The sequence below is a fragment of the Thermobia domestica genome, chromosome 13 (assembly GCF_964235325.1).
Source record: "Thermobia domestica chromosome 13, izTheDome1.hap1.1, whole genome shotgun sequence".
Taxonomy (NCBI): Eukaryota; Metazoa; Arthropoda; class Insecta; order Zygentoma; family Lepismatidae; genus Thermobia; species Thermobia domestica.
In genome coordinates this window covers 191,520,523-191,548,499 of record NC_137466.1, presented here as the reverse complement: position 1 = coordinate 191,548,499, position 27,977 = coordinate 191,520,523, and the positions used below count along the sequence as shown (strand labels likewise).

At 32.4% G+C, this 27,977-nt stretch overlaps 1 protein-coding gene across 1 annotated transcript in view; it reads left to right on the top strand.

Moving 5' to 3' along the window:
* The window catches only part of LOC145667909 (uncharacterized), a 45,187-nt gene that overhangs the window by 2,578 nt on the left and 14,632 nt on the right, over positions 1–27,977 (top strand). The window contains exons 3-9 of the mRNA XM_081735335.1: positions 446–615; positions 8,853–8,968; positions 11,068–11,217; positions 12,164–12,204; positions 17,573–17,781; positions 18,644–18,909; positions 24,160–24,357. Of these exons, the coding sequence (XP_081591461.1) occupies positions 446–615; positions 8,853–8,968; positions 11,068–11,217; positions 12,164–12,204; positions 17,573–17,781; positions 18,644–18,909; positions 24,160–24,357 (1,150 nt within the window). The remainder of the gene's footprint in view (positions 1–445; positions 616–8,852; positions 8,969–11,067; positions 11,218–12,163; positions 12,205–17,572; positions 17,782–18,643; positions 18,910–24,159; positions 24,358–27,977) is intronic.

Sequence of the window (27,977 nt, the reverse complement as noted above, 5' to 3'; positions counted from 1 at the left end):
ATATTCTGACCACACTGCAATTTCTATGGATGGCAACACTGAAAATTCTTTCGATGCATATTTTCGGGTGTAGAATAACATTATCCATTATTGTGGTAAGTTATATTTCATTTCTTTTCACTTACGGGAAACGGGCAAAATAAAAATGATTCGTTTTTATATCATTTTTAGTAACAGGCCCGAAACCAGCCTTTTGGGCCACACTGTATAATACTGTACATTTTCTGACAAATATACCGGGTTGTTCGAGTTACATAAACTTCTCCTACCCGTTTGGTCGTCTCGTTTAGTTACAACTAGGAGCACACAATTTTGTTTTCGAAACCCGAGTTCACACTCAACGTTTAATCCACACAACATAATGGGTAAAACTGTCTTTGTTTATTTTCCAATTTTACATTAACTTTTTAATGAGCCACGTTTAACATATTTTCTTTTATTTTAGGTAACATTGCATTTATCCAGTTTTTGTCTTCGAGAGGCATCAGAGTTTGTATGTGTAATAATGAAGAAATTGCCATGGAAATGTTTAATAGTCTTCGAATGGATAGTAGTCATGATAATAGTTTCATTGTAGACTCAGATTGTGACCATAGTTGGGATATTTTGTTCTGGGTAATGACAATCTTAATTTAGAAAACTTAATAGGGTATGAGATATGATGTTTAAATGATCCAATTAAAATATTTTATCAAAGTAATAGATTGATTACACCTATACAAGGTGTATCAAAAGTCTTGGGCTGTAGGATAACTCCATTATGAGTAGAAATATGAAAACATTGAAGGAGAGAAATGTTGTTGGAAATGGAAATTGCTAGCTTGATTAGACACTATTTGTACAAATACAAAATAGCTCATTAGTTGTTAAGTTTTTCCAAAGAGACACCAATTAAAATGTTAGATAGACATTTATTATTGAGTACATAAAAAAGTAAGTTCTGTTCTGCAGTCCCCGGGATATAGATTCGACGTATTTTTGTTACACAGAATCCAATAATAATAATAATAATAATAATAATAATAATAATAATAATAATAATAATAATAATAATAATAATAATAATAATAATAATAATTAATAATAATAATAATAATAATAATAATAATAAAATCTTTAAGTTTAACGTCCCATGGTTATGCCCATTAGGCTAAAGGAGACGGTGATGATGAAAGATGAGTGAAATGGTGAAATGAAGAAAGTGGGAGAACCCCGAGAAAACCCACAAGTACGGTGTTAGTCCACCACAAAATCCACACGGCGCTAGCTGGGATCGAACCAGGGACCTCAAGCACCGGAGGTGAACGCTTTACCACTGAGCCACTGCGTCCCCTGTATTAAACTTAGTGGCTAGCCTACCCCGAGAGTTAAACACTGTAATTCAAGTAAAAGGAGGTCCGACATCCTATTAGTTAAACATGTGGTACCTTTCGAACCAACAGTATCGGGTATCCGGCGTCTTTTGGTACCAAAAGGACATTAGTCATGTGTTACGAAGATTGAGTGTATATTGTGGAAACCGTACCGCTATGCAAGACGATATAATAGTTGTAAGGACCCAATTAGGAGGTTGACCACTAAAGTATGTAAATGTTGAACAGATATTTATATGAACAAAATTGGTCAAACTAGGTAGGTGTCATTTTTGAGAAACATTGAAAATCTCAAGTATTATATGATTATAACTTATAGATTTACTTTATTCTCAGAAACATAAAATATTAATACTACTACTAATAATGATAATAAATAATAATATTTTAAAAAACTAGTTCCACTATACTTGGAATTTGAAAATTTAAGAAAGTTAACCGATTCTTTAAATAGATAAATAAAATTTTGTAGGAATTGATTGGTTCTTTTACACAGGGGTGCCCACAAGGGGGGGCTATGACGCAAACTGCGTCATTGAAATATTTGGGGGGTTGAAAATCTATATAAATATGTTTGAGGGGGTGTAAAAATTAATCGAAAAGATTTTTTGTTCATGGAAGAACACCTACGGATAGACAATTGAGGGGGGGGGGGTGCGTCATGGACATGAGGGTGGGTGGGCACCACTGTTTTAGATGATGGTTTACCAACACTGTACCAAAATATTTCAAGAAAACTGCTTTTCCCACTGATGACCTTGATGCACCACTCCCTGTATACCTAATTGAAATTCAAATCGTTCCCACAATGCAACGAAAGTGATACCGGCGACACTGCCGGCTAGAGTTGTAACTAATTGCATTGTCTGCTACTGGCAGTAGCCAAGTGTATCATTGGCTAATTCTATGAGACTCACGCGCTCTGAATGATTTGATTCATTCTTGCTTTTAGTAGCTCGTGGTACCCAACTCTTTTGAGTGGCGGCGCCACAATCTCCACTCACGTAATTTAGTTTCAGCGGGAAAAGAAACTGAAACCTCTTTGGTTTTTCCCGTATCCTGTGTTCGTCTGTCTTCATGCAAATTGAATCTGGAGACTATGAATATTTTGTGAACGTTACAAAGGGCTTACTGGACTTGTATCTGTAGTCTGTGTTGTATTAGTTTTCTTTTTTCCCATCTCTTTCCTATTTTAAGTACTGCTTTTATTGTCCACTGATACCATAAAGTATTGTAAACTGTTCGTAAACTATTTGCAGCATTGCAATATTATTATCATTATAATTATTCAACAACAAGTAATTTTATATCTATTTACAGGCTTCGAAGTATAGACTCTTTAACATACGTTATCAATGGCTTCTACTTTCCAACTCATTAACAGCAAATACAGCTGAAAACGGATCTAATGTTGGGTTAGAAATTCCCAAATTTTGGAATTTCTTAAATATCCTAATTGATAGTAGGGTATATCTTGCTGTTAGTAATTATTCAGCAACTGTACATTTATATGACATTCATAAAATATCACCAAAGGAAATGTTGACAATTAAGAACGTGGGGTCGTGGAGACCTGAAACTGGCCTCAAGTATAATAAAAGCGATGCATACACTCGATTACCTGATTTACATGGGATGGAGCTGCATACGGCTGTAAAGGTTAAGTGTTCAATTTGTTTCACAATATTTATACTGTACTAAAACCTTTTCTAAACTCAATCAACGTATTTAAGATAACTTTTATCTTTACTACTTTGGAAAATTATAAATATTGAAAATATCAACTTTTATTACTTTGGAAAAATATAAATGCCAAGAAAATCTTCACTAGTTTGGAAAAGTATAAAAATTTAAGATGATATTTATCTTTACCACTGTAAATATGCAAGTATTCAAGATAATCTTTACTACTTTAAAAAGAATAAATATTCAATATGTTTCACTATCTTTGCTACTTTGGAAAATATAAATATTCAACATAATACTTATCTTTAATACTTTGGAAAAGTATAAACATTCAAGATAATATTTATGTTTACCACTGTAAATATGTAAGTATTCAAGATAATCTTTACTACATTGAAAAATAATAAATATTCAATATATTTCACTATCTTTGCTACTTTGAAAAATATAAATATTCATCATAATACTTATCTTTACTACTTTGGAAAAGTATAAACATTTAAAATAGTATTTATGTTTACCACTGTAAATATGTAAGTATTCAAGATAATCTTTACTATTTCGAAAAAGAATAAATATTGAATATATTTCACTATCTTTGCTACTTTGAAAAATATAAATATTCAACATAATATTTATCTTTACTACTTTGGAAAAGTATAAACATTTAAAATAATATTTATGTTTACCACTGTAAATATGTAAGTATTCAAGATAATCTTTACTACTTTAAAAAGAATAAATATTCAATATATTTTACTATCTTTGCTACTCTGAAAAAATATAAATATTCAACATAATATTTATATTTACTACTTTGGAAAAGTATAAACATTTAAAATAATATTTATGTTTACCACTGTAAATATGTAAGTATTCAAGATAATCTTTACCATTTCGAAAAAGAATAAATATTCAATATATTTCACTAACTTTGCTACTTTGAAAAATATAAATATTCAACATAATACTTATATTTACTACTTTGGAAAAGTATAAACAATTAAAATAGTATTTATGTTTACTATTGTAAATATGTAAGTATTCAAGATAATCTTTACTACTTTAAAAAGAATAAATATTCAATATATTTCACTATCTTTGCTACTTTGAAAAAATATAAATATTCAACATAATATTTATCTTTACTACTTTGGAAAAGTATAAACATTTAAAACAATATTTATGTTTACCACTGTAAATATGTAAGTATTCAAGATAATCTTTACTACTTTAAAAAAGAATAAATATTCAATATATTTCACTATCTTTGCTACTTTGAAAAATATAAATATTCAACATAATATTTATCTTTACTACTTTGGAAAAGTATAAACATTTAAAATAATATTTATGTTTACCACTGTAAATATGTAAGTATTCAAGATAATCTTTACTACTTTAAAAAAGAATAAATATTCAAGATATTTCACTATCTTTGCTACTTTGAAAAAAAATACAAATATTCAACATAATACTTACCTTTACTACTTTGGAAAAGTATAAACATTTAAAATAATATTTATGTTTACCACTGTAAATATGTAAGTATTCATGATAATCTTTACTATTTCGAAAAAAATAAATATTCAATATATTTCACTATCTTTGCTACTTTGAAAAATCTAAATATTCAACATAATACTTATCTTTATTACTTTGGAAAAGTATAAATATTTAAAATAGTATTTATGTTTACCACTGTGAATATGTAAGTATTCAAGATAATCTTTACTACTTTAAAAAGAATAATTATTGAATATATTTCACTATCTTTGCTACTTTGAAAAATATAAATATTCAACATAATATTTATCTTTACTACTTTGGAAAAGTATAAACAATTAAAATAATATTTATGTTTACCACTGTAAATATGTAAGTATTCAAGATAATCTTTACTACTTTAAAAAGAATAAATATTCAATATATTTTACTATCTTTGCTACTCTGAAAAAATATAAATATTCAACATAATATTTATATTTACTACTTTGGAAAAGTATAAACATTTAAAATAATATTTATGTTTACCACTGTAAATATGTAAGTATTCAAGATAATCTTTACCATTTCGAAAAAGAATAAATATTCAATATATTTCACTAACTTTGCTACTTTGAAAAATATAAATATTCAACATAATAATTATATTTACTACTTTGGAAAAGTATAAACAATTAAAATAGTATTTATGTTTACTATTGTAAATATGTAAGTATTCAAGATAATCTTTACTACTTTAAAAAGAATAAATATTCAATATATTTCACTATCTTTGCTACTTTGAAAAAATATAAATATTCAACATAATATTTATCTTTACTACTTTGGAAAAGTATAAACATTTAAAACAATATTTATGTTTACCACTGTAAATATGTAAGTATTCAAGATAATCTTTACTACTTTAAAAAAGAATAAATATTCAATATATTTCACTATCTTTGCTACTTTGAAAAATATAAATATTCAACATAATATTTATCTTTACTACTTTGGAAAAGTATAAACATTTAAAATAATATTTATGTTTACCACTGTAAATATGTAAGTATTCAAGATAATCTTTACTACTTTAAAAAAGAATAAATATTCAAGATATTTCACTATCTTTGCTACTTTGAAAAAAAATACAAATATTCAACATAATACTTACCTTTACTACTTTGGAAAAGTATAAACATTTAAAATAATATTTATGTTTACCACTGTAAATATGTAAGTATTCATGATAATCTTTACTATTTCGAAAAAAATAAATATTCAATATATTTCACTATCTTTGCTACTTTGAAAAATCTAAATATTCAACATAATACTTATCTTTATTACTTTGGAAAAGTATAAATATTTAAAATAGTATTTATGTTTACCACTGTGAATATGTAAGTATTCAAGATAATCTTTACTACTTTAAAAAGAATAATTATTCAATATATTTCACTATCTTTGCTACTTTGAAAAAAATATAAATATTCAACATAATATTTATCTTTACTACTTTGGAAAAGTATAAACATTTAAAACAATATTTATGTTTACCACTGTAAATATGTAAGTATTCAAGATAATCTTTACTATTTCGAAAAAGAATAAATATTCATTAAATTTCACTATCCTTGCTAGTTTGAAAAATATAAATATTCAACATAATATTTATCTTTACTACTTTGGAAAAGTATAAACATTTAAAATAGTATTTATGTTTACCACTGTAAATATGTGAGTAGTCAAGATAATCTTTACTACTTTAAAAAAGAATAAATATTCAATATATTTCACTATCTTTGCTACTTTGAAAAATATAAATATTCAACATAATATTTATCTTTACTACTTTGGAAAAGTATAAACATTTAAAACAATATCTATGTTTACCACTGTAAATATGTAAGTATTCAAGATAATCTTTACTATTTCGAAAAGAATGAATATTCAATATATTTTACTATCTTTGCTACTTTGAAAAAAAATATTCAACATAATACTTATCTTTACTACTTTGGAAAAGTATAAACAATTAAAATAATATTTATGTTTACCATTGTAAATATGTAAGTATTCAAGATAATCTTTACTACTTTAAAAAAGAATAAATATTCAATATATTTCACTATCTTTGCTACTTTGAAAAAATATAAATATTCAACATAATATTTATCTTTACTACTTTGGAAAAGTATAAACATTTAAAACAATATTTATGTTTACCACTGTAAATATGTGGTATTCAAGATAATCTTTACTATTTCGAAAAAGAATAAATATTCAATATATTTCACTATCTTTGCTACTTTGAAAAATCTAAATATTCAACATAATACTTATCTTTACTACTTTGGAAAAGTATAAACATTTAAAACAATATTTATGTTTACCACTGTAAATATGTAAGTATTCAAGATAATCTTTACTCTTTCGAAAAAGAATAAATATTCATTAAATTTCACTATCCTTGCTAGTTTGAAAAATATAAATATTCAACATAATATTTATCTTTACTACTTTGGAAAAGTATAAACATTTAAAATAGTATTTATGTTTACCACTGTAAATATGTAAGTATTCAAGATAATCTTTACTACTTTAAAAAAGAATAAATATTCAATATATTTCACTATCTTTGCTACTTTGAAAAATATAAATATTCAACATAATATTTATCTTTACTACTTTGGAAAAGTATAAACATTTAAAATAATATCTATGTTTACCACTGTAAATGTGTAAGTATTCAAGATAATCTTTACTATTTCGAAAAGAATGAATATTCAATATATTTTACTATCTTTGCTACTTTGAAAAAAAAATTTAACATAATACTTATCTTTACTACTTTGGAAAAGTATAAACAATTAAAATAGTATTTATGTTTACCATTGTAAATATGTAAGTATTCAAGATAATCTTTACTACTTTAAAAAAGAATAAATATTCAATATATTTCACTATCTTTGCTACTTTGAAAAAATATAAATATTCAACATAATATTTATCTTTACTACTTTGGAAAAGTATAAACATTTAAAACAATATTTATGTTTACCACTGTAAATATGTGGTATTCAAGATAATCTTTACTATTTCGAAAAAGAATAAATATTCAATATATTTCACTATCTTTGCTACTTTGAAAAATATAAATATTCAACATAATACTTATCTTTACTACTTTGGAAAGGTATAAACATTTAAAATAATATTTATGTTTACCACTGTAAATATGTAAGTATTCAAGATAATCTTTACTACTTTAAAAAGAATAAATATTCAATATATTTCACTATCTTTGCTACTTTGAAAAAAATACAAATATTCAACATAATACTTATCTTTACTACTTTGGAAAAGTATAAACATTTAAAATAATATTTATGTTTACTACTGTAAATATGTAAGTATTCAAGATAATCTTTACTATTTCGAAAAAGAATAAATATTCAATATATTTCACTATCTTTGCTACTTTGAAAAATCTAAATATTCAACATAATACTTATCTTTACTACTTTGGAAAAGTATAAACATTTAAAATAGTATTTATGTTTACCACTGTAAATATGTAAGTATTCAAGATAATCTTTACTACTTTAAAAAGAATAAATATTCAATATATTTCACTATCTTTGCTACTTTGAAAAATATAAATATTCAACATAATACTTATCTTTACTACTTTGGAAAAGTATAAACATTTAAAATAGTATTTATGTTTACCACTGTAAATATGTAAGTATTCAAGATAATCTTTACTACTTTAAAAAAGAATAAATATTCAATATATTTCACTATCTTTGCTACTTTGTAAAAATATATAAATATTCAACATAATATTTATCTTTACTACTTTGGAAAAGTATAAACATTTAAAATAATATTTATGTTTACCACTGTAAATATGTAAGTATTCAAGATAATCTTTATTACTTTGAAAAAGAATAAATATTCAATATATTTCACTATCTTTGCTACTTTAAAAAATATAAATATTCAACATAATACTTAATACTTATCTTTACTACTTTGGAAAAGTATAAATATTCAGAATAATTTTTATCAATATTACTCTTGTAACCAGATTGTACTTTTAGAAGATGAATTTCAGTTTGTGACTTAAACTAATTCCTTATAAAGTTAAATTCTAAATGATTTACTTTAAGTATTGCACCTCGAAAGACATATCATGTTAAACACTTAAAACATTTTATATCTAAATAATGACATTATACTGTACGTCATGCATCGATATATATCTATTTTTTAATTAAAAATTTTTATTTTGGTCTCTAGGTTAACAGCCCCATTCTTTCAGGACAATCACTAGATTACGAGATTGACCATTTTGATGCCTGGAGTAAAATTAATTACATTATAATGAGACATTTGGTTGCATCAATGAATTTCAGGTAATAATTAAATGTTATGCTGATGTATGAAAAAGTAATCTAGTTCTGAGAGTTGCAATCAAGGTAATTTGTATGTAATTTAAGTTAAGAGAACTTTGAATTTTTGTAATAACTTTTTTATTTCTTGAGAAATCACAACACATCTTAACATAATAAACAAATAATACCTAAAAAAAGAAGTAGTTTACTATTTGATGCTGTAGACACCCTTGCGGCCGATTTCTCGAAGCTAGAACCGGAACTTCCGGAAAAGCGCTTGTCCACTACTTTTGAGCATTTTTTTTTTTTTGATATTTCCGATCACTTTTATTTGCACATTCTCATTCTAGATGGAAATATGCTTTTTAGCCACTTTGCGTTTTACTAGAGCCCAAAAAATGTTCAATGGGTCTAGCCAGAGGAACTTCTAGCGCGTTCTCGTTTTTGCCGCCAAACTCTATAACAGCGTTAGTAATCGCGTCTCTCACTTTTTTCACATAATGCAAGGATGGCTTATCGGGCCAAAACACAATGTTATGTCCTGTGAATTCTGTATGTATTCATGGAATGAAAAGCTTTCCAATGTACTCTAAATAGCGGTCACCATTGATTGTCCTACTTCGTACAACAACACGCGAAGCTTTGTCGTTTGCCATTTCAAGAACTTTTTCGCATACCTGTCTTTAGGTTTTACGAACTTACTAGGATTAACCTGACGTTTATCAATGTGTACATACTTGGAAACAAGTGCGAACGCTAAGGTTTGGTAACAGTAAGTTTCATCATCCATGATCACAATCTTGTTCACGAATTTCTTGTTGGAGAGTTTGCGGCAGTTGGTCTTAGTGCGCTTCTTCTGTTCGTCTGTGTAAAATGGTGCACTTTTAAATGTTTCAACCTTGAATCCGTGATTTTCTTGATTTTCCTTACACTGAATTCAGAAATTTTATACTTTCGTCCTAAAAGACGGTTTGACAAATTTGGGTTCTTCAAGAGTTCTCGTGTAATTGCAATTTTAACTTTTTGTGTACATTTTGAAATTAGGCAACCAGATTTCTTCTTTCTTGATGCTCCACTTAATGTATTTCTTATTCAAACATGGAAAATTTAGCTACTGTCATTCGTCTGGACACGCAAGGCAGGTGAACGGTTGAATGGTTAATGGAGGTGAATGTCGCCAAAGTGTGATGTTTATTATACACACCTCTAATACTGCTGAGGTAAAAATAAATAAATAAATAAATAAATAAATAAATAAATAAATAAATAAAATGGAACCTTAACTCCTATGGGCCGTACTCAGAAACCTTCGTTTTTTAATCTTTAATAGGCCTACTTATATATATGTTTGCTGTGGTTGGATGGGACTTTAGCGGCCCTTTTACCACCGAGGCTATACGGTATGAGATGTGAACTAGAGCTTAACGTTCCAAATCATATGAGCTCCCATCGGGAATCGAACCCGGGTCTCCCATATAACCACGAGCGAGATCTAATTAAGTTTTCTAATCTAATGCAGTGTGTACTTAAAGATTTGTTTAAAATAAATCAATGAATAATGATTTCTGTTCCGTAATGGGAAATTTTAGTTATAAGATAAACGTATTCCTTTATTATTATTACTGAGATAAACAATTCATAACTTAGTTATTTTCTGGCGGTAATATTCTTTACTTTTCTTGAATGCTGTCGGACTATGACAAGCACTAGCAAATGCCAGCAAATGCCAATTTTTGTCCCAGTCATTTGGCACTTAGATCCCCCCCTCCCTAGAAACGTTACGATATTCTCGGAGCTACGACAACTTAGTAGTACAGTAGTACTCTGGTGTGTGGTGTGCCTGGTTCGATCCCAAGTCGCCTCGAGTGGGCTTTGTGGTAAATGGAAACCATATGCTTGCGTTTCTTAGGAATCCTCCCGTTTCTTCATTGCACTGTTTCTTTTATTGTTATAATTAACATCTACTTTAATGTTGAAGCATACTTGCAGAACGTTAAACTAAAATAAGAAAAAAAATATTATCAATAAATAATAGTTCTAATCAAATGATTTGGAAATTTATAAATTTTATTCTAAAACTTTCAGCAAAAGCTAGATCAAATATTTTATTCTAATTTTAGCCTTAAAATTACAATATTGAACGCTAATGATAACAAAAAGCTGGAAGAATTAATTGCAAGTAACGAAATTGATGTTGGAGTTACAGGAATGCTAATGGATTCAAAAGCTTTGGAAAAAATAGACTTTATTTCGGAAACAATACGTTTCAGGTAAGTTGGTGAAATTATACTACAGTGACTTTATAGTTAGGCACAAATTTAATGTAGAAGAATGTAATTATACGTGATATAACACAGTCAATTGACGTTAACGTTAATTTTAGGTTACCATCAGGATTATAGCTATTTTTCTTACTAGCTGGGGCGACACAACTGTTCTGAATTCTATCATAATTTGTGAGTAGTGTTATCCATGAGATGAGAAATAACGTTTCCTCGTCTTGTCTCGTTTCTCGAAGAACCTTTTCCGTTTCAACTGGATTCTTGAAAAGTGTTTCACGTCTAATCTCAAAATTTCTCGCACCGCGTTTTGTAAATTTATGCCCTAATTTACTTCTTCATTTCATCTACATCTGAACAGAGTCCTGGGGACGCGGTGGCTCAGTGGTAGAGCGTTCACCTCCGGTGCTTGGGGTCTCTGGTTCGATCTCAGCTCGCGCCGTGTGGACTTTGTGGTGGACAAACATCGTGCTCGTGGGTTTTCTCGGGGTTCTCCCGTTTCCTCCCACTTTCTTCATTCCACCATTTTCATTCATTTCTCATCTTCACCGTCTCCTTTAGGCTAATCGGCATAACTGTGGGACTAAAACTTAAAGATTTCATTTCTTTTTGAACAGAGTCCTTCCGCATCACGAGAGGTAATGACTTGCGTGTCTTTAAACTGTAGATAAATGCTCTTCATTGTGTTCGTAGAATCTTTTTATCAATTTATAATTTTATGGTATGAATCATGTTACACTAAACCAGTGTTTGAGATATAAGTTTTGGGTGAATTAATGTCACCCATGGGATTCGAGAAATTTCTAGCCTCGTCTCGAAAAGGAGACGAGAATTGTCATGTTTCACGTGTCATCTCGAATTTAAAAATGCACTTCTTGTCTTGTTTTCATCTCGTGGTTTAGTGAATTTTAACTATATGTGAGAACACTGTTTGCAGGACCCGATTAACCCTTCTGGAGGCCTGGGGATACGAAAAATGTATGAAATGAAATCTTTAAGTTTTTACGTCCCACGATTATATCGGTTAGGCTAAATTAGACGGTGATGATGAGAGATGAATGAAATGGTGGAATGAAGAAAGTGGTGGGAGGAAACGGGAGAACCCCGAGAAAACCCACGGTGTTTGTCCACCACAATGTCCACACGGCTCGAGCTGGAATCGAACCAGGGATTCCAAACACCTGAGGTAAACGCTTTACCACTGAGACACCGCGTCCCCCGGGAAAATATATGATCTCTGCTGACTTCGCCTAATACATTTCTGTGAAAGTATAGTAGGAAATATATAAGGGAACATATTTCATATTTTTGGTCATATTTTATTTTATGATGATGATTGTTTTTAGAGAGCCAGTTGAGATTTTGATCAAAGTAGAATCCCCTGTCCACCTGGAGGCCCGGGGCTATAGCCCCCCTAGGCCCCTCCCTTAATCCGGCCCTGACTATATGTGACTATATATGACAACATTATTTGTGAGTTTAAACTATAATATTAAAATTTACAAGTTATAGAGAAAATTTAGAACAATTATGTCATTCACCAACCAAAATTTTTACAAAAGTAAGGAGAGATACAGAAGAACCGTCTTTAGCATTTCTCATTACAAAGTATAAAATGGTGAAAATTTTCTCCATAAGTGAATTTAATAAATACTCTTAGAAGACGGTATACAGTGTCAAAATTATTTGCATGCTGCACTCTCTCGTGTTAAGGAATCAAAGTATAAGTATGATAAGAGTGAGTTAACAAATATAAAAAAAAATTGGGTTCCAGTTAATACCAAATCTTTAAATTTATTTTAGAATATGGAACAACACGCAATGGTAGTAGAAATTATGTCAATCTGACAATATCCCACAAAACATAGTTTAAATTTAACTAAAATAAGCTTGAATATTGCAATATCCCCTAATATTGGAAACGTCTCATATTAATAAACAAAATCACTTGCTTTGGCACAACCACCAGCAAGCAAAAGACAAATTTCAATCATCGCCGACGGAACACGAAGAAATACGAAGAAGACTCCTTCGACCCCTCCACAAGCTCCGTCTTCGAAGACCGGCTATACAAGATGCTCTAGGGCAGAAAACAAGTTCCGAAGAGTAAAATAAATATATACTGTTGCTTGCTTTTCTGAAGTGACGCCTACTCTCGGCCACGTCGTGATAAAAGATGGATTCGTTGTTGTGTTTGAAATTAGCTCATGATGACAAAAATTGTGAAGACTTCATATAAAAGTTGTTTCTGTAACTGTGCTAAATAGCTGATTTTGTGATTCCTGTGCACTCGGGCTTTCGGAAAGTTTAAAGCGAGAGCAACATTTTGAACTCTGGTTTATTTATTTTCCATTTTTGTATAATCACCTCGGTAGAGGTCGTGGTTAGCATTGCTCAACTGTGTTTTGCTACTGTATGAACTGTATGCTCATTATGTTCAGCAATATTATAGTATCATTGAGATAACAATAGAGACATCAGTGGCGTATTTAAGAGCTTCCGGGATTAAGGCCCCCCGAAATGTTTATTTATTATTTTAAAGTAAATAAAATATCTGGCAGAATTTTCACTTTTCCAGGAATAAAGTCAACCAAGCCCCCCCCCCCCCGAAACAAAATCGTAAATATGCCACTGAAAGATATAATGGTCTTTCGTTAAGGGATCGCTTTACCAAGATACTCGGAGCAAGATGGTCATTTCGTAGGTAGTTACGAAAACTATAATTTAGAAAACATAAAATGTTCTGTTGCCTCTAACATAATACCATAGAGATTACAATATACACGCTGCAAAATCCTTATCCAGAAAACGAAAAATTATACGAGATAAAGCAATTAAGGTGCCTATTTTATCGCGGTCTTCCCTATTTCTAAAACTGATAGATCAGTACCTTATTAAAGTTTTTATATTATCTGTTGAACCTTGAATTATAAAAGGTCGAAATCATTTAGTATAGTAGATTCAGTAATGTCTCTTTCCTTTAATAAAGAGTTATCGATCCAGAGAAATTTTTAGCGGTCTAACACATTTTAATTGAACAGCAAGGAAGCGAAAATGATTGAGTTAGAAACTACAATGAGAGATTGAGAATAGTAATTAAAAATATGGGTATATTACGTGCTACATTCAAGTTATAACACCTCCATTTTTTTTCTTAGGACTGGAAACAGATAGAAACGTGCAGTTTGGTGTTGGCGAGTGATACGCTAGGTGACAACACCGTATGGGACACAGAACTCTAGCGGTAGCACTGAGAGTGATAGCTGTTTTGATACTTGCGATGCTGATTAAAAAAGGCGACATTTTCGTTACAAGAACAATGTATAATCATTCGTTTTGTCCATTTGCGTGTGTGATACCGCTTGAAATTTATCGCCAGTTAAGTGAGACGTGATGGTGGTGTCATGGATGTGTCTGGTGTTCAAAGAAGGCAGAACGTCTTGTGACAACAAGCCAAAACAATCTCGGTTTCGCACAAGCTCGTCTGACGACATGATCGAACGAAAAAAATTAAATAAAATTTTTGAGTTTTACGTCCCACGGTTATGCTGGCTAGGCTAAAGGAGACGGTGATGATGATAAATGAATGAAATGGTGGAATGAAGAAAGGAGGGGAACCCCGAGGAAATCCACGCACACGGTGTTTGTCCACCACAAAGTTCACTTGGCGCGAGCTGTTATCATGATCGAACGAGTAGAGAAAGTTATTTTGGAAGATCGCCGAATGAGTGTGGAACACATCGCCTCCAAAGGTGGCATTTCTTTGAGATCTGTACACACAATCCTGCATAAAGTCATGAAAATGTGAAAAGTGTTCTCCAAGTGGGTGTCACGAATGCTGACGGAACCTGGAGGACACTTTTCTCATTTCCAGGTCTTTATGCAACAATTGCTCGCGTATTTAAAACAAACAGCATATTTTCTATCTGTTACCAGTGAGAAAAAAAATGGATAACGTGAATGTACACTCATGTCCAAAATTATTGTCGCATGTCTATAAATACGCTGTTGTAGGAATATAATTTGATAATGAATGCGCCCGGTATTTCTTATAATGTTAATATCTGTATAATTGGGAAAAACATGTATGTGGCAAATTTCATGTCAAAAGAGCAGTAAATAAGAACAATAAAACGAAAATAAAACTTGATTGCCCATTTAGCAACATTTTGTTTTACTCATTCTAATTTTCGTATTTATAATTCTTTTCCTATGAAATTTACCACAAATATACATTTCGCGATTATACACACAGTATTAAGTACCCTGCAAAATTATTATCAAATTATATTCTTACAAGAAGACAGTTATAGATATGCGACAATAATTTTGGACATGAGTATACCTCGTAAATAACCACTCATATTAAAATTTAATGTACAATTCACTAACACATGTATTTATTGTTACGCACTATTAGAAAACTAATGTTTTTGTGCACTTTTTAATTGTACAACCTTGTTTTAAAAAATCCTAGCAACCCATCTCGCTTTTTTTTTAAAAAAAAAAATGCTGTATTCTTTCATGTATAGAGATAAATGCTAAATCTCTTTAACTAACATTCAACCTCTTAGGCAAGGAAAGAGGATTTCAAGATAAAATGTCAAATTGTACTTACGCTCTCAACTCTGACGAAATAAGATGGGTGGACAGGATTCTTTAAACAAGTCTGTGGAAAGTAGATTTGCCTTCTAAATGACTAACTCTTTCAGAGCATGCTTTCTGTATAAAAAGCCTCCTCTATCGAGCTTGAGTAACATCTACCTGCTGCCATTTAGTTCTGGAGTTTGGGTTTGTCTTGGATTATTTCTCCTTTACTTTGTGTTACTTTTAATTGGTGAACTATGGCATGACAGAATTATTTATCCAATTATACGGAAATTTGTCTATTGGGATGACATCGTTACAAACGTCGCTGGAACAATATGTCAGCAAGGTATTTTAATTTACATTTCTGTCATTTGGAATCTAGACAAATAAAAGTACAAAGTAATTAATTTATCCTTATTCATAAATTATAGTGATTTTTATTTTATGCACTAAGGATATGTACACAATGATCTAATTATTTTCGAAGTTATGTTTGGTACTATCAAATATTTCAATAATAGTTTCCTTTGTTTATTGAGAGTATGTTCGTCAGGCGTAGGCAAAAAAAAAAGAAGTATTATTATTATTATTATTATTATTATTATTATTATTATTATTATTATTATTATTATTATTATTATTATTATTATTATTATTATTATTATTATTATTAAAGAGTTGACTAATGGTGCATCTCAATTGGCAAAGTCTCACAAAACGTACAGAGGCTAACTATAAATATAACTGGATAGAGGGAGAGGGGATAAAGCATCCAGGATTTACAAAAGGGGGTCGCCAGATAAATAAAGTTGGAAGCCAGTGACCTAAAACTTGCAACGTGAACAGATCAGAAATGGAAGCTACAACCGATGCGCTTTTTTAACAGACGTCAAATGTATAGTAGAGCTGATTTTTGTAGCCCATTAAAAAATAGTTGAATCGGGTTTATAAAAAAAAAATAATAAATAGTCAACCATAAAATGCCATGTAGAGAAAAGTACAAGTGATGAGAATGCCAATAGTGTTTATTTCACACATATAGTGGAAATACATAAATCATGAGATGTCATCGAAAGAAACCAAGGATGAGTACTGATACCCTATCCAATAGTGTAAATACAGGACAAGCACCCTGGGTCACACGATGTAACCCCTGCCGTGATTCGGGATCAGGGATGTAGTGCATGAGGACGTCCTCATTACTAGTTGTAAGAGTTCAGCAAAGTAAGATGTAGCTGGGTTTGCTCTATTTTCGAATGACGAAAGAGCTGACATGGTGTTAGTGTATGATGAACTTAGGGAGATTGTTGTGCTGTCATCGTCGATATACGCTGAAAGATACCCTAATTGACGTAAACCAAGCCGTCGTGCTCTTTTTTTTTTTTTTTTTTTTTTAACCAAATACGGGATCATAGAAATGTAGCAAGTAGTCGTCGTACCAGAAGTAAAAGAGAGGGGTGAACGCGGGCGGACGCCGTTTCCCCAGTTCCAAAAATATCTATGTCCCCCCCCCCACTTTCTAACAAATTACAATGGGCAAAGATAGGCACGGGGGACGTCGTGACGTCAAGCATCCTCCTACCTTTTCAGATCCGCTTTTACCTCTGCGTCGTATGAGAAACGAACCAGTGACTGGTATGCCATATGGACAGTATTCTCTGGTACAAATTACGTCTGAATCGGACGATTTAACCAAGTGTTCTTATATATGTTTTCCTATATACTTTTTTTTTTTTTTTTTTTTTTTTTTTTGCAGGTCTTCCAGTGAATCCTCCATCCTACTCAGCCCGTATAACTTTCCTGACCCTGTTTATCTTCGCATGGATAGTGTTCGCAGCTTACTCAGCGTCCATTCAAACATTGGTGCAAGCCACAAGTAGCACCATTGACACCATAGCAGACATTATAAGTAGTCCTTTTTCTATAGGACTACAGGAACTGGAATATAACGAACAACTTTTGAACGTAAGTAGTGCTTATCTATTTTGACTTCATTCAATAGTCGAAAAACAATTTTTAAAGGAAATGCAACTATAGTTGTACAACTCATACTCCATTAATTGCTGGAAATAACACTGAATACAATGTTCTGCTAGCTTATAACAAAGTTTAAAGGATATCAGTGTCTCAGATAGCAGTCATTATGATGAGGCTATGCGGTAAAATACAAGCCGAAGTGGACCAAACTCAGAAGCTCGTGGCGTCCAAAGCTGTGAGATACAGCCTCTGTTGTCAAGCCAAGTTTATCCTTGGCCAAGTCTGACCACCAAATACAACGATCTTAAGTACTAGTCGATGTTTTATTTGTACACCAAATTTGATTCAGATCTGGCCAGTAGGTAGTTACCGAGAAATAAAGTAGACATACAAGATGAGCCGAATCGATTTAAGTCTTTTCCTGCAGAGCCCGGCCACGGATTATAATATTTTTTTATTCATTTGGTCATGGGTATATGCCTACCAAATTTGGTTACTTCCGGCTATTAATTACGGAGAAATAAAGTACCGCATACCACACACACACACACACACACACACACACACACACATTTTTACGACTTATAAATACATATTACAAGACTAACAATTTTGAGAAATAGGCCCCAGAGAGTGGCAACTCTCAGAGAGTGAAAAACTAGGGTGCAATCTAATGCTACAGAAAGTACACATAAAATCTGGAAAACAAAGTCTATATTTGTATTATGAATTCCCTGATATGTTATATTATTGAAATGTATAACTCAGCTTCTTTAATCGTAAAAACACTAAACATAAAATTCGATTTACATAAGTTATCTTTTTTCTTAAAAAAAAATTAAAAAACTAGGAAGCGGAGGACGAAGAAATCCAGAAGTTATTCCGCAAGAAGTTGGATCCGAAACAAATGTTTCTTCCCATTGAAGAAGGAGTGTTGAAGGTCCATGATGGTCTCTATGCATTTCACGTAGATGCAGCTGCCGGTTACGAAGCAGTCAGTCGAACGATGAGTGAAGAAGAGAAATGTAGCCTCATGACAATGGCTCTGTACCCTCCACTACCAATGGGAATACCAACAACAAAGAATTTTCCATACAAGGAAGCGGTGGCAATTTCGTAAGTAAGAAAGGTTTTCATTTTCACGAACATGTCTGTCCTTACAAATAATATCAAGTTGATTCAACCGTATCTTGTTTGCTTACTCTTCTCTCGTAGACCCTTATTCAAACCGAAAGTGGAAGAAATCAAAAACTTCCCGTTTTAACGTTTAATAGAGTACAAACAGAAAAAGATAGCGATAAGCGGTTTTAAAATAAAATCAAATGAAATATTTAATTTTTTGCGTCCCCCGATTATGCCGGTTAGGCTAAAAGAGATTATGATGATGAGAAATGAAGGAATAGTGGAATGAGGAAAGAGGAATGAAACGGGAGAACCTCGAGAAAATCCACGCACACGGTATTTGTCCACCATAAAGCTCACTTCTCGCGAGCTGGGATCGAACCAAGGACCCCATGCACCAGAGTTGTGCGCTCAACCATTTAGCCACCGCTGCCTCCAATGTAAGTGGTTTTCTGTACTCAATTAAACGTTTCAAGAATATAATTTATCTCCACTCTAATTTCTCTACGAAAACTGGAAGTGACAGAAATTTTGTACCACTTCTAGCTTCAATAATTATTCAGAACATTTCACGCCGTACAAACCAAACTTTTTCACGTGATATACATGAGACATTGCTACTTGTTAGGTTTAACTAACTAACTAACTAACTCTATGGCCTATGGAACCCGGAGGTTCAGTGCCGCGTTCACAAAAGCTCTCCACTGACTTCTATCCTTAGCTAATTGCATCCAGTTTCTACTTTGTATTCCTATCTCTGCGAGATCCATCTTAATATTGTCCTCCCATCTGCGCCTAGGTCTTCCTAATGGTCGTTTTCCTATGGGTCTACCAGTCAAGACTTTGAAAGCGTTTCTACTTTCTTCCATTCTAGCTACATGACCTGCCCACCTAAGCCTCCTAGACTTGACGACCCTAACAATGTTGGGTAAACCGTATAAACTATGTAGTTCCTCGTTATGAAGCTTCCGCCATTCCCCATTCTCGTTCCTCTTGGGTCCGAATATTCTTCTCAGGATCCTGTTCTCAAATACTTTCAGTCTATGTTCTTCCCTCAAAGTAAGCGACCATGTTTCACAACCATACAGAACAACAGGCATGATTATCGTTTTATATATTTTAAGCTTCAAATTCCTCGACAGAATTCGCGACGACAAGAGATTTTGAACCGAATAGTAACACGAATTCCCTGCTTTTAGTCGACATTTAATTTCTTCGTGAATATGATTTTCGTCTGTTAATATTGATCCTAAATATTTGAAAGTATCCACTTTATCAAAAGTATTATTTAATATTTTAACGCCTCCACAATTTGCCGTATTACGGTCCCGACGCACTTCCATGTATTTAGTTTTCTCTGCATTTACTTCTAAACCCATGTCCCTGCAAGCGTTTAATAAGATCTCTGCATTTATTTCTACTGTTCTCCTATCATCCCCTATTAAATTTACATCATCAGCATATGCCATAACCTGGTGAATGCCGTTCAACTCTAGGCCCTGGTTGCTATCTTTGATTTTCCTTATGGCGTATTCCAGCACAAAGTTAAATAATAATGGCGACAACGCATCTCCTTGTTTCAGGCCATTTTCGACGTGGAAGCTCGTGGACAAAAATTTTCCTACTCGGACTTTACTTTGGGATTCACTTAAACATATCTTAATTAATCTAATTAGCTTTCTCGGTATTCCAAGTTCTGTAAGAACGTTGTATAATGTTTCTCTCCTAACCGAGTCGTAAGCCTTTCTAAAATCAATAAATAGTTGATGTACCGGGGTATCGTATTCCCACTTCTTTTCGAGTATTTGGCGAATGTAAACTTGTTAGGTTTACAAAATAAAATCCCAATTTTCTCGAAAACTACGCATGAGAATACACACACTATTTTGTTCAGCTCAATCAGATCTATTAATTGACATGTCTCATTTTTATACATGTTTTCTATTAAGGCTAGTGTAAAGGGACAAGTTTTGCCGATATATGTCACTACAGTCTTCGTATCTCTCCCATGTATTTTTTACCATTCACGAAAATTTACAATTTCTCTTACAAATTTCAACCTAGAGACTTCATTTTTTTAAAGAAGGAACTTCATAACCTATTAAAGGGAACAATCCGTGTCGATTTTTTATTTAGAATTTTCTTCATCGTTGAAACAGTTCCATTGTTAAAGGTTTGGGTATCTTTTTCAACAATCAAGCCATTTCAACAATGAAGAAAATTCTAAATAAAAAATCGGCACGGATTATTGCCTTCGATAGATCATGAAGTTGCTTTTCTAAAAATTTGAAGTCTGTAGGTTGAAATTTGTGAGAGAAATAGTGAATCTTCCTAAAAGGTAAAAAATACATGGGAGAGATACGAAGACTGTAGTGACATCTATCGGCAAAACTTGTCCCTTTCAACCAAACTTTAAATGCTAATAATATTAAATACTACTACTACTATTACTACTACTACTACTACTACTACTATCCATCTGCATCCATTCTAGCAAAAGGGATATTTAAATTTGAGGGAAATTTATTAGTACCCATTTTCCCTTGATTTTCGAATGCCATTCCAAAACCCTTTAAATAAAATTCTCTGAAATTGGAATACGAAACAAAACATCATACAGTCATATTAAAAAAAAAAAAAAATGCTTCCCATAACCTCTATCTGTAGCATAAACCTTTCTTGGAAGATCACCCTCAAAACTGTTCATTGTAACATAAGTGTTGTAGTAAAACAATCCTAACGAGTCCTTACATTATGATGCAGTACCTATAGTGTGTGCTATGAGTGTAAGATCAAAAATATACTTTGTTTTCTTTCAAATGTTATTATATTATTGTATACCAACTCATATTCAGTAAGATTTTTTTCATGGCTTTTTTTCTCTCATTTTATTCATTTTATCTCATTAGGTAGAAAACCACAGCATAATAAAGCTTTTTCTTATACATACATGACTCTACCAACAAGAAGCTAAGTTCTATTTGAAATTGAAACTAAATTTGTATGTACTTTATTAGTAGAAAGGCGTTTAAAAAGTAATGCTTAATCATATTTGTAAAACAGCTCAGATTAAATAATAAATAATTGAATTAACGTAGCTTTTGGCAGCTAGTAAGGACAACTGAATCTAAGGCTTGTAATGTCTCCTTATTTGAAATAAGCAAATTAGCTTTCAATATGGAAAAATAGTTGGCCAACTACAATCAAGAAGTAGTTGACATTTAGCTTCGGCCAATCAGAAACAAGTATTTGTTGCCGTTTAGAGCTACTTTTGTGAGCAAACTGAATGCCAACGAATTCTTGCTTGTAATAGGCCAGATATTCCTGCACATTTGAAATTAGAACTGTTTTATAAATTACGTAGAATTCCTAATGACTTTCTACTAAGACATGCACATCATATTTACTCTGAATTTCAAATAAAATGTATTATCTTTGGTGCTAGTAAAGTAAGCAAAATATTTATAGCCCATTATATGTATTGTATCGTAGTAGAATTTGCTTTCACTTGAAAGTTAATGTTACAACGAACAGTTTAGCGAGTGATTTTCCACGAAACTTAAGCCACCATACATGTTGTGGTGGGTCGAGACAAACGCATATTTTAATACTCCTTGGAAAACAATCTTCCACAAAAATGCGATCCTTATTACAAAAAAAGTACATTCAACTCGTGTAATTCAGAATTAATCGAATGGAATCGAATCAAACCTAACAGTTCCACATGGTTGCAAATAACGCGTCTATCTAAAGAACTTTTGGACATAACCATAAATAGCCGCATCTGGCACACTTGAACAGGGACGCGAATTACGCTTAACTACACACTAAGAAAGGCGTGTCAGCAGTAAATAGATAAAAAATGGCAAACGGAAAAAGGTCATATTGTTCCAATTTATATATTTATATTACCATTATTCTTAATATCTCAACATCTGTATGAGAAAATATTGACCGAATTTCCTTAATATCAAAAGTAACTTTAAAAAACACACAAAATTTCTTATTATCACTTTTAAGAATTTTCCATGTCATGAGAGAGAATCAATCCACTTTTTCGCAAGGGCAGTTATATGTCTTTATGTTATTGTTCAATTAGTTGTACTCTCGCAACCAGAAGGATAAGGTCTCCGCTATAGAGAATCTAAGAAGGATAAGTTATAAACTGTCGACAGATAGCGCGCATATATACTCATAGTAAAATAATGGTGGTCTATGATTGCTAATTTAATTTCAGAGAAGCTGAAATGATAGAAGAAAGTCAAACAGCAACTGCAATTGTCGGGAAAATTATTAGTATTAAATTTAGCCTTAAATCTAAATATCCCTTTTTACGAAGATGAGGCAGAAAGGGAATTAGGGAATTAGGGAATTATGTAATTCCTGTTCTGCCTAAAGATAAGATTAGATAAAAAAATATGTTACAAAGTGCTGGAGGATCATTAGGCAGAACAGGAATTAGGCAGAACAGAAATTAGGCAGAACAGAAAGACACCCATAGTTCACACTAACATAGAAGTAACAAATAATTTCATTTCATCATTAATTTGTTTTTTTTTTTTTTACTTTTTAATTTTTTATTACAGAATATTTGAATTTTTTTGTGTTCATTCAAAACTTACAGGCATGGTGTTCTTTCGTCAGAACTTGTTACTGGAAATTCAATTATTTCTTACTGAAAAAAAGGGTGGCATTCATTTGTATTTTTTCCTCTTTGTACAATTTTGTAATGTAAGCTACCGGTAAAATTACCTGTTGACTCCTAAGAAAAAAATCTGGACATCGTTGAATTGCTCTTCGTTTACCAGCACGCAAATATACGAACATTTTTATTATGAAATTCAATCTTTAGGATTTACAGGTCAGCAGTCACCATGTCTGTGAGTTTTTTTTTTTTTTTCAGAGTTTACTTTAGTATATCTAGGCGAATAGAGCCTCCATTATACATGCCCTGGCTTTCTCCTTTCATATTTTTTTTTTTTCTAAGTTTGATCGATCATATGTCGAGTGTAAAAGGTTTTCTACTGCTCTATTTAGAACATTCTAAATAAACAAATTATGTTATCATCTTAGTTTCACTTTCTACAATATACATTCCTCAAGTTCAGAAAGAGAATGTGCTATTCTTGTATATTTGGTCCTATAAGAACTTTCAGTTTGGACCATTCCGTAACTGTGTTTGTGTATAGGATTAACCTTGAAAAGAGGAAAAAGATGTATGATTTTCGCTCTCCTATTACCCAGGACACGACGCATCCAGGAGTTTGGATTGCTGTCTAGAGAAATGAAACGCTGGATAACCCAGGAGCCAGAGTGTGTAAACCAAGATGCAGAATTCGTCCCAGTGGGTTTACGAGAAGTTAAAGACCTTCTGCTGCTGTTAATCTTTGGAACGACCTTCTCTACCACGCTGTTACTCTTGGAGATTATTTATAAGAAAAGGTAGGAGCAATGCTCGCTTTCTAGGATTTAGGATTTAGATCTGTGGGCTTTCGGCATCTATGGCCGTTTAGCCTGTCACATGTGAGGGGTGACGTCCCTCGGCGAGCACACTATCTGGGGAAAGGGAAGGAAGAAAGGATTGGGGAAGGAAGGAAGCGGCCTTGGACCTATTAGTTAGGTACCGCACCGGCATTTGCCTGATGTGAATGAGGAAAACCCAGGAAAACCTCATTCAGGATTGCTGGCCTGATAAAGCTTTTTACATTTCTTGACTGAGTGTCCCCACCGGGGATCGAAGCCGGGATCGCTCGCACCGAATTCGAGAGCTTTAGCGACTACGCTACTCGGGGCCACATACTCGTTTTCTTTCTGCCATCTTAATTCTTCCTTCATAATTAGACCTCATTCCCATTCTTTACATAAAATATTACAAGGACACTAACACTGATAGAGACATTAATTTTAAATATGTGATCACAACCCGTAATTACTTATTTTACTTGGTAAGGTCTTAAAGAAAGTAATCATTTGATCAGGTTTCGCTCCCATTGCTGATGTGAATTCCCCTCTTATTGAACTTCGGAGCATCACTGTGGATTGATATGTTAATTGTGAACATAAAACTGATTATAGAACATGAATCATGAATGCACAGTCCTCCACGAAGATGAATTACTTAATTTGTACTCGGAAAATAAATTAGGAACAATATCTAGAAATAATAATGAAACTGATCTCCTATGTGATCGAGTCACAAGGAACCATTTAAAATGAATTTTGGAATATTATTATCACCATCTCAAACTGTTTTTTCTTTCTTTTTATATGTCAGTTTGATTAAAATGGGTATTCAAAGGGGAAAACAAGGGACATACTTTATGCGAAATATTAAGTATTTCACGAACTCGTTAAGTTAGGAGGATAAAATTCGTTTCATAAACTCCTCAATGCGAATAAATGGGCACTTGCCCAAGCGTTTCTGAAAATTTGAATTTTAATGGCGAGGGAGAGGGACTATTTTCTATGTTGTCCCGCCATATTGAAAGAGAAGTCGTCTGATGATTGTGATTTAATCATGAGAAAAACGATTTAACAGTTTGAAATGAATTTTGGAACACGGTAGATACTTCGAGCTATATTTTCATCACATCACTTTGATTCGAGGGCCTATCCTAAACGTGATATGCGGGGTCAAAAATGTATGTGGATAATAGAGTACCTCAGGAACCCCTCAATCTAGAAACATGAAACTCGGTATATAGACTCCTAATTAAATATTAGTAGACACATGTCCCAGTAATTTTGAAGCTTTCCGTTTTAAGGGTAAGTAGAGGGAGAGCATTTTAAATATTTTTCGCCACTTTGAAATCACTGTTATCTGTTTGTAACTGTATCACAGGAAAGTGACTGATCTGTTAGAAATGAGTTTTGCAACATATTGGGTCTAGGCCATACCCTAATGCCCACAGGCATAACCTCCACACTCTGAAAACATATTAAAATGCCCTCACAAATTGTCATAGACACCACACAAATGGACAAATCCTACAGGCGTATATGCGGTTATAACTCCCACACTAAAGAAATATCAAAACATCCACAGAATCGTCCACAATCCCCACACAAATAGACAAAAAAGCCACATACGAAGACGATCATAACACCCCGCGGGCAAACCCCCAGAAGTAGTAATGGTTATAATCCCCCTATAATGGGACCCAAACTTCTCACACGAATGGACAAAATTCCCACAGAAGTGGACAAAAGCCCTATATGCAGAAATTATCACAATCACCAAGTAAGTAGACAAAGCCCTTACACAATTAGACAAATCCACTACACCTAGACTTGGGAACGATCATGGTTCCACATGACTTCATAAGAACCAAAAGCCGCGTATATCTTAGGTGTTTCACTGACCTATTTATGACATTTTCTATCGTGCTGATTTTGGTTTTTCTTTCGGATATGATCCGAAGTCTGTTTAGGGCGTTTTTAGATTTTCGGTGTGTGAAACTTACATGTGGAAATCGTTCTCAAGTGTGGAGGAATTCTCTAATTGTGTGGGGTTTGTCCATTTATGTGGCGGTTGTGATAATTTCTTCATGTGAGGTTTCTGACCATTTCTGTGCATGATGTTGTTACACCTGTAAAACTTGTTTATGGTGAGTGCTGCTTTATACTTTTTAGCCGTAACGTTTACTTATAACGTTAGGCCTACAAGTTAAGCCTAACGACATATAAATTTTTCCACATATATAACATCCCATTAAAACCAATCATTGTCAAAATGTACGCGAATGTATATTTTTATACAATCTATAATTCCATGTAAAAGATTATATAAACAAAACCATATCTATAAAATATAGAACCATAAACAAATACTTAATACATCATAGGAAAAACTATATAATCTGAATCTAAATAATCCACATAATACACTATTCTTTTTCTTCTTTTAAACATCTTTACACTTTTGCTATGTGCAGGTATTTATTACGGCACTTACATCCCAACATCTTCCTCGGGTCTTCGCAAACATTTATCTCCTAACATTTTTTTTCGGGTCTTCGTAAATAGCCCTTCTGTACTTCTCGTTCAACCTTCGTGATCGGCAAAATACTCACTGACAGCTTTCCTGTTCTGAAGAACCTCGACATCCTAATGCTTCTGAGCACTAAGCTCCTTTTGAGCACACAGCTCCTCCTGAGCACCAAGCTCACTTTAATCTGAGCGCACACAGCTCCTACTGAGCACTCAGCTCCTCTAAAAGCTCCTCCTGTGGCCAACTGAGCACACAGCTCCTACTAACACAGCTCCTCTTGAGCTTCCACTGAGCACACAGCTCTTCTTGAGCTTCCACTGAGCATACAGCTCCTCTAGAAGCTTCTCCTGAGCTCCCACTGAGCACCAAAAATTGTTACCGACTGCGCCAATTTTTACTCCTTTAAAATCAGTTAAGGTAAACTCTTGCTTTAATCAATCTTACAATATCAATCAATACCTTTTATTAATATCTTATGAACTCCTCCTTTACAACTTATAACATTTCTGTTCACTACTCCTATTCAAAAACATCTTACTTTTCATGATACTCTTATTACACACTTCAATATTAACATCCAATTTCTCTGACTTTACTCTCTCTAAAACCATACAACAATATTCTGACTCAAAATCTAAACTGACTACAATCAACTTGAATCGCTCCAAACCACATAAACAACTTACTTCATATATCCCAAATTATATAGCAACCATTCGCACTTCTTCTTCTACCTCGCTTTTTTTTCGGTACAGTACAAACACTAAAATACTTTCCGCCCTAAAGTCTAACTCAAGCCTATCCTCATTCCGTACCCTAAGCCTCATTTTATCTTATACCCTAACATCCTCCCCGGGTATCATAAAAAAAGAACCGACCCTCATACATATAACTTTCTTTTCAGCACTTGCTGAAATTCTAGCCCTTGTCTTTGCCTAATCTTTGTTCCTTGTTCTTATTTCTAAATTTTGGTTCTAAGTCTGTTAGTATGTGATACCACTGAAGAACCTTTTGTTGCCAAATCAATAGATGTTCTAAAAGGAACTCCTGTAACTCATGCTTCAACGACTCA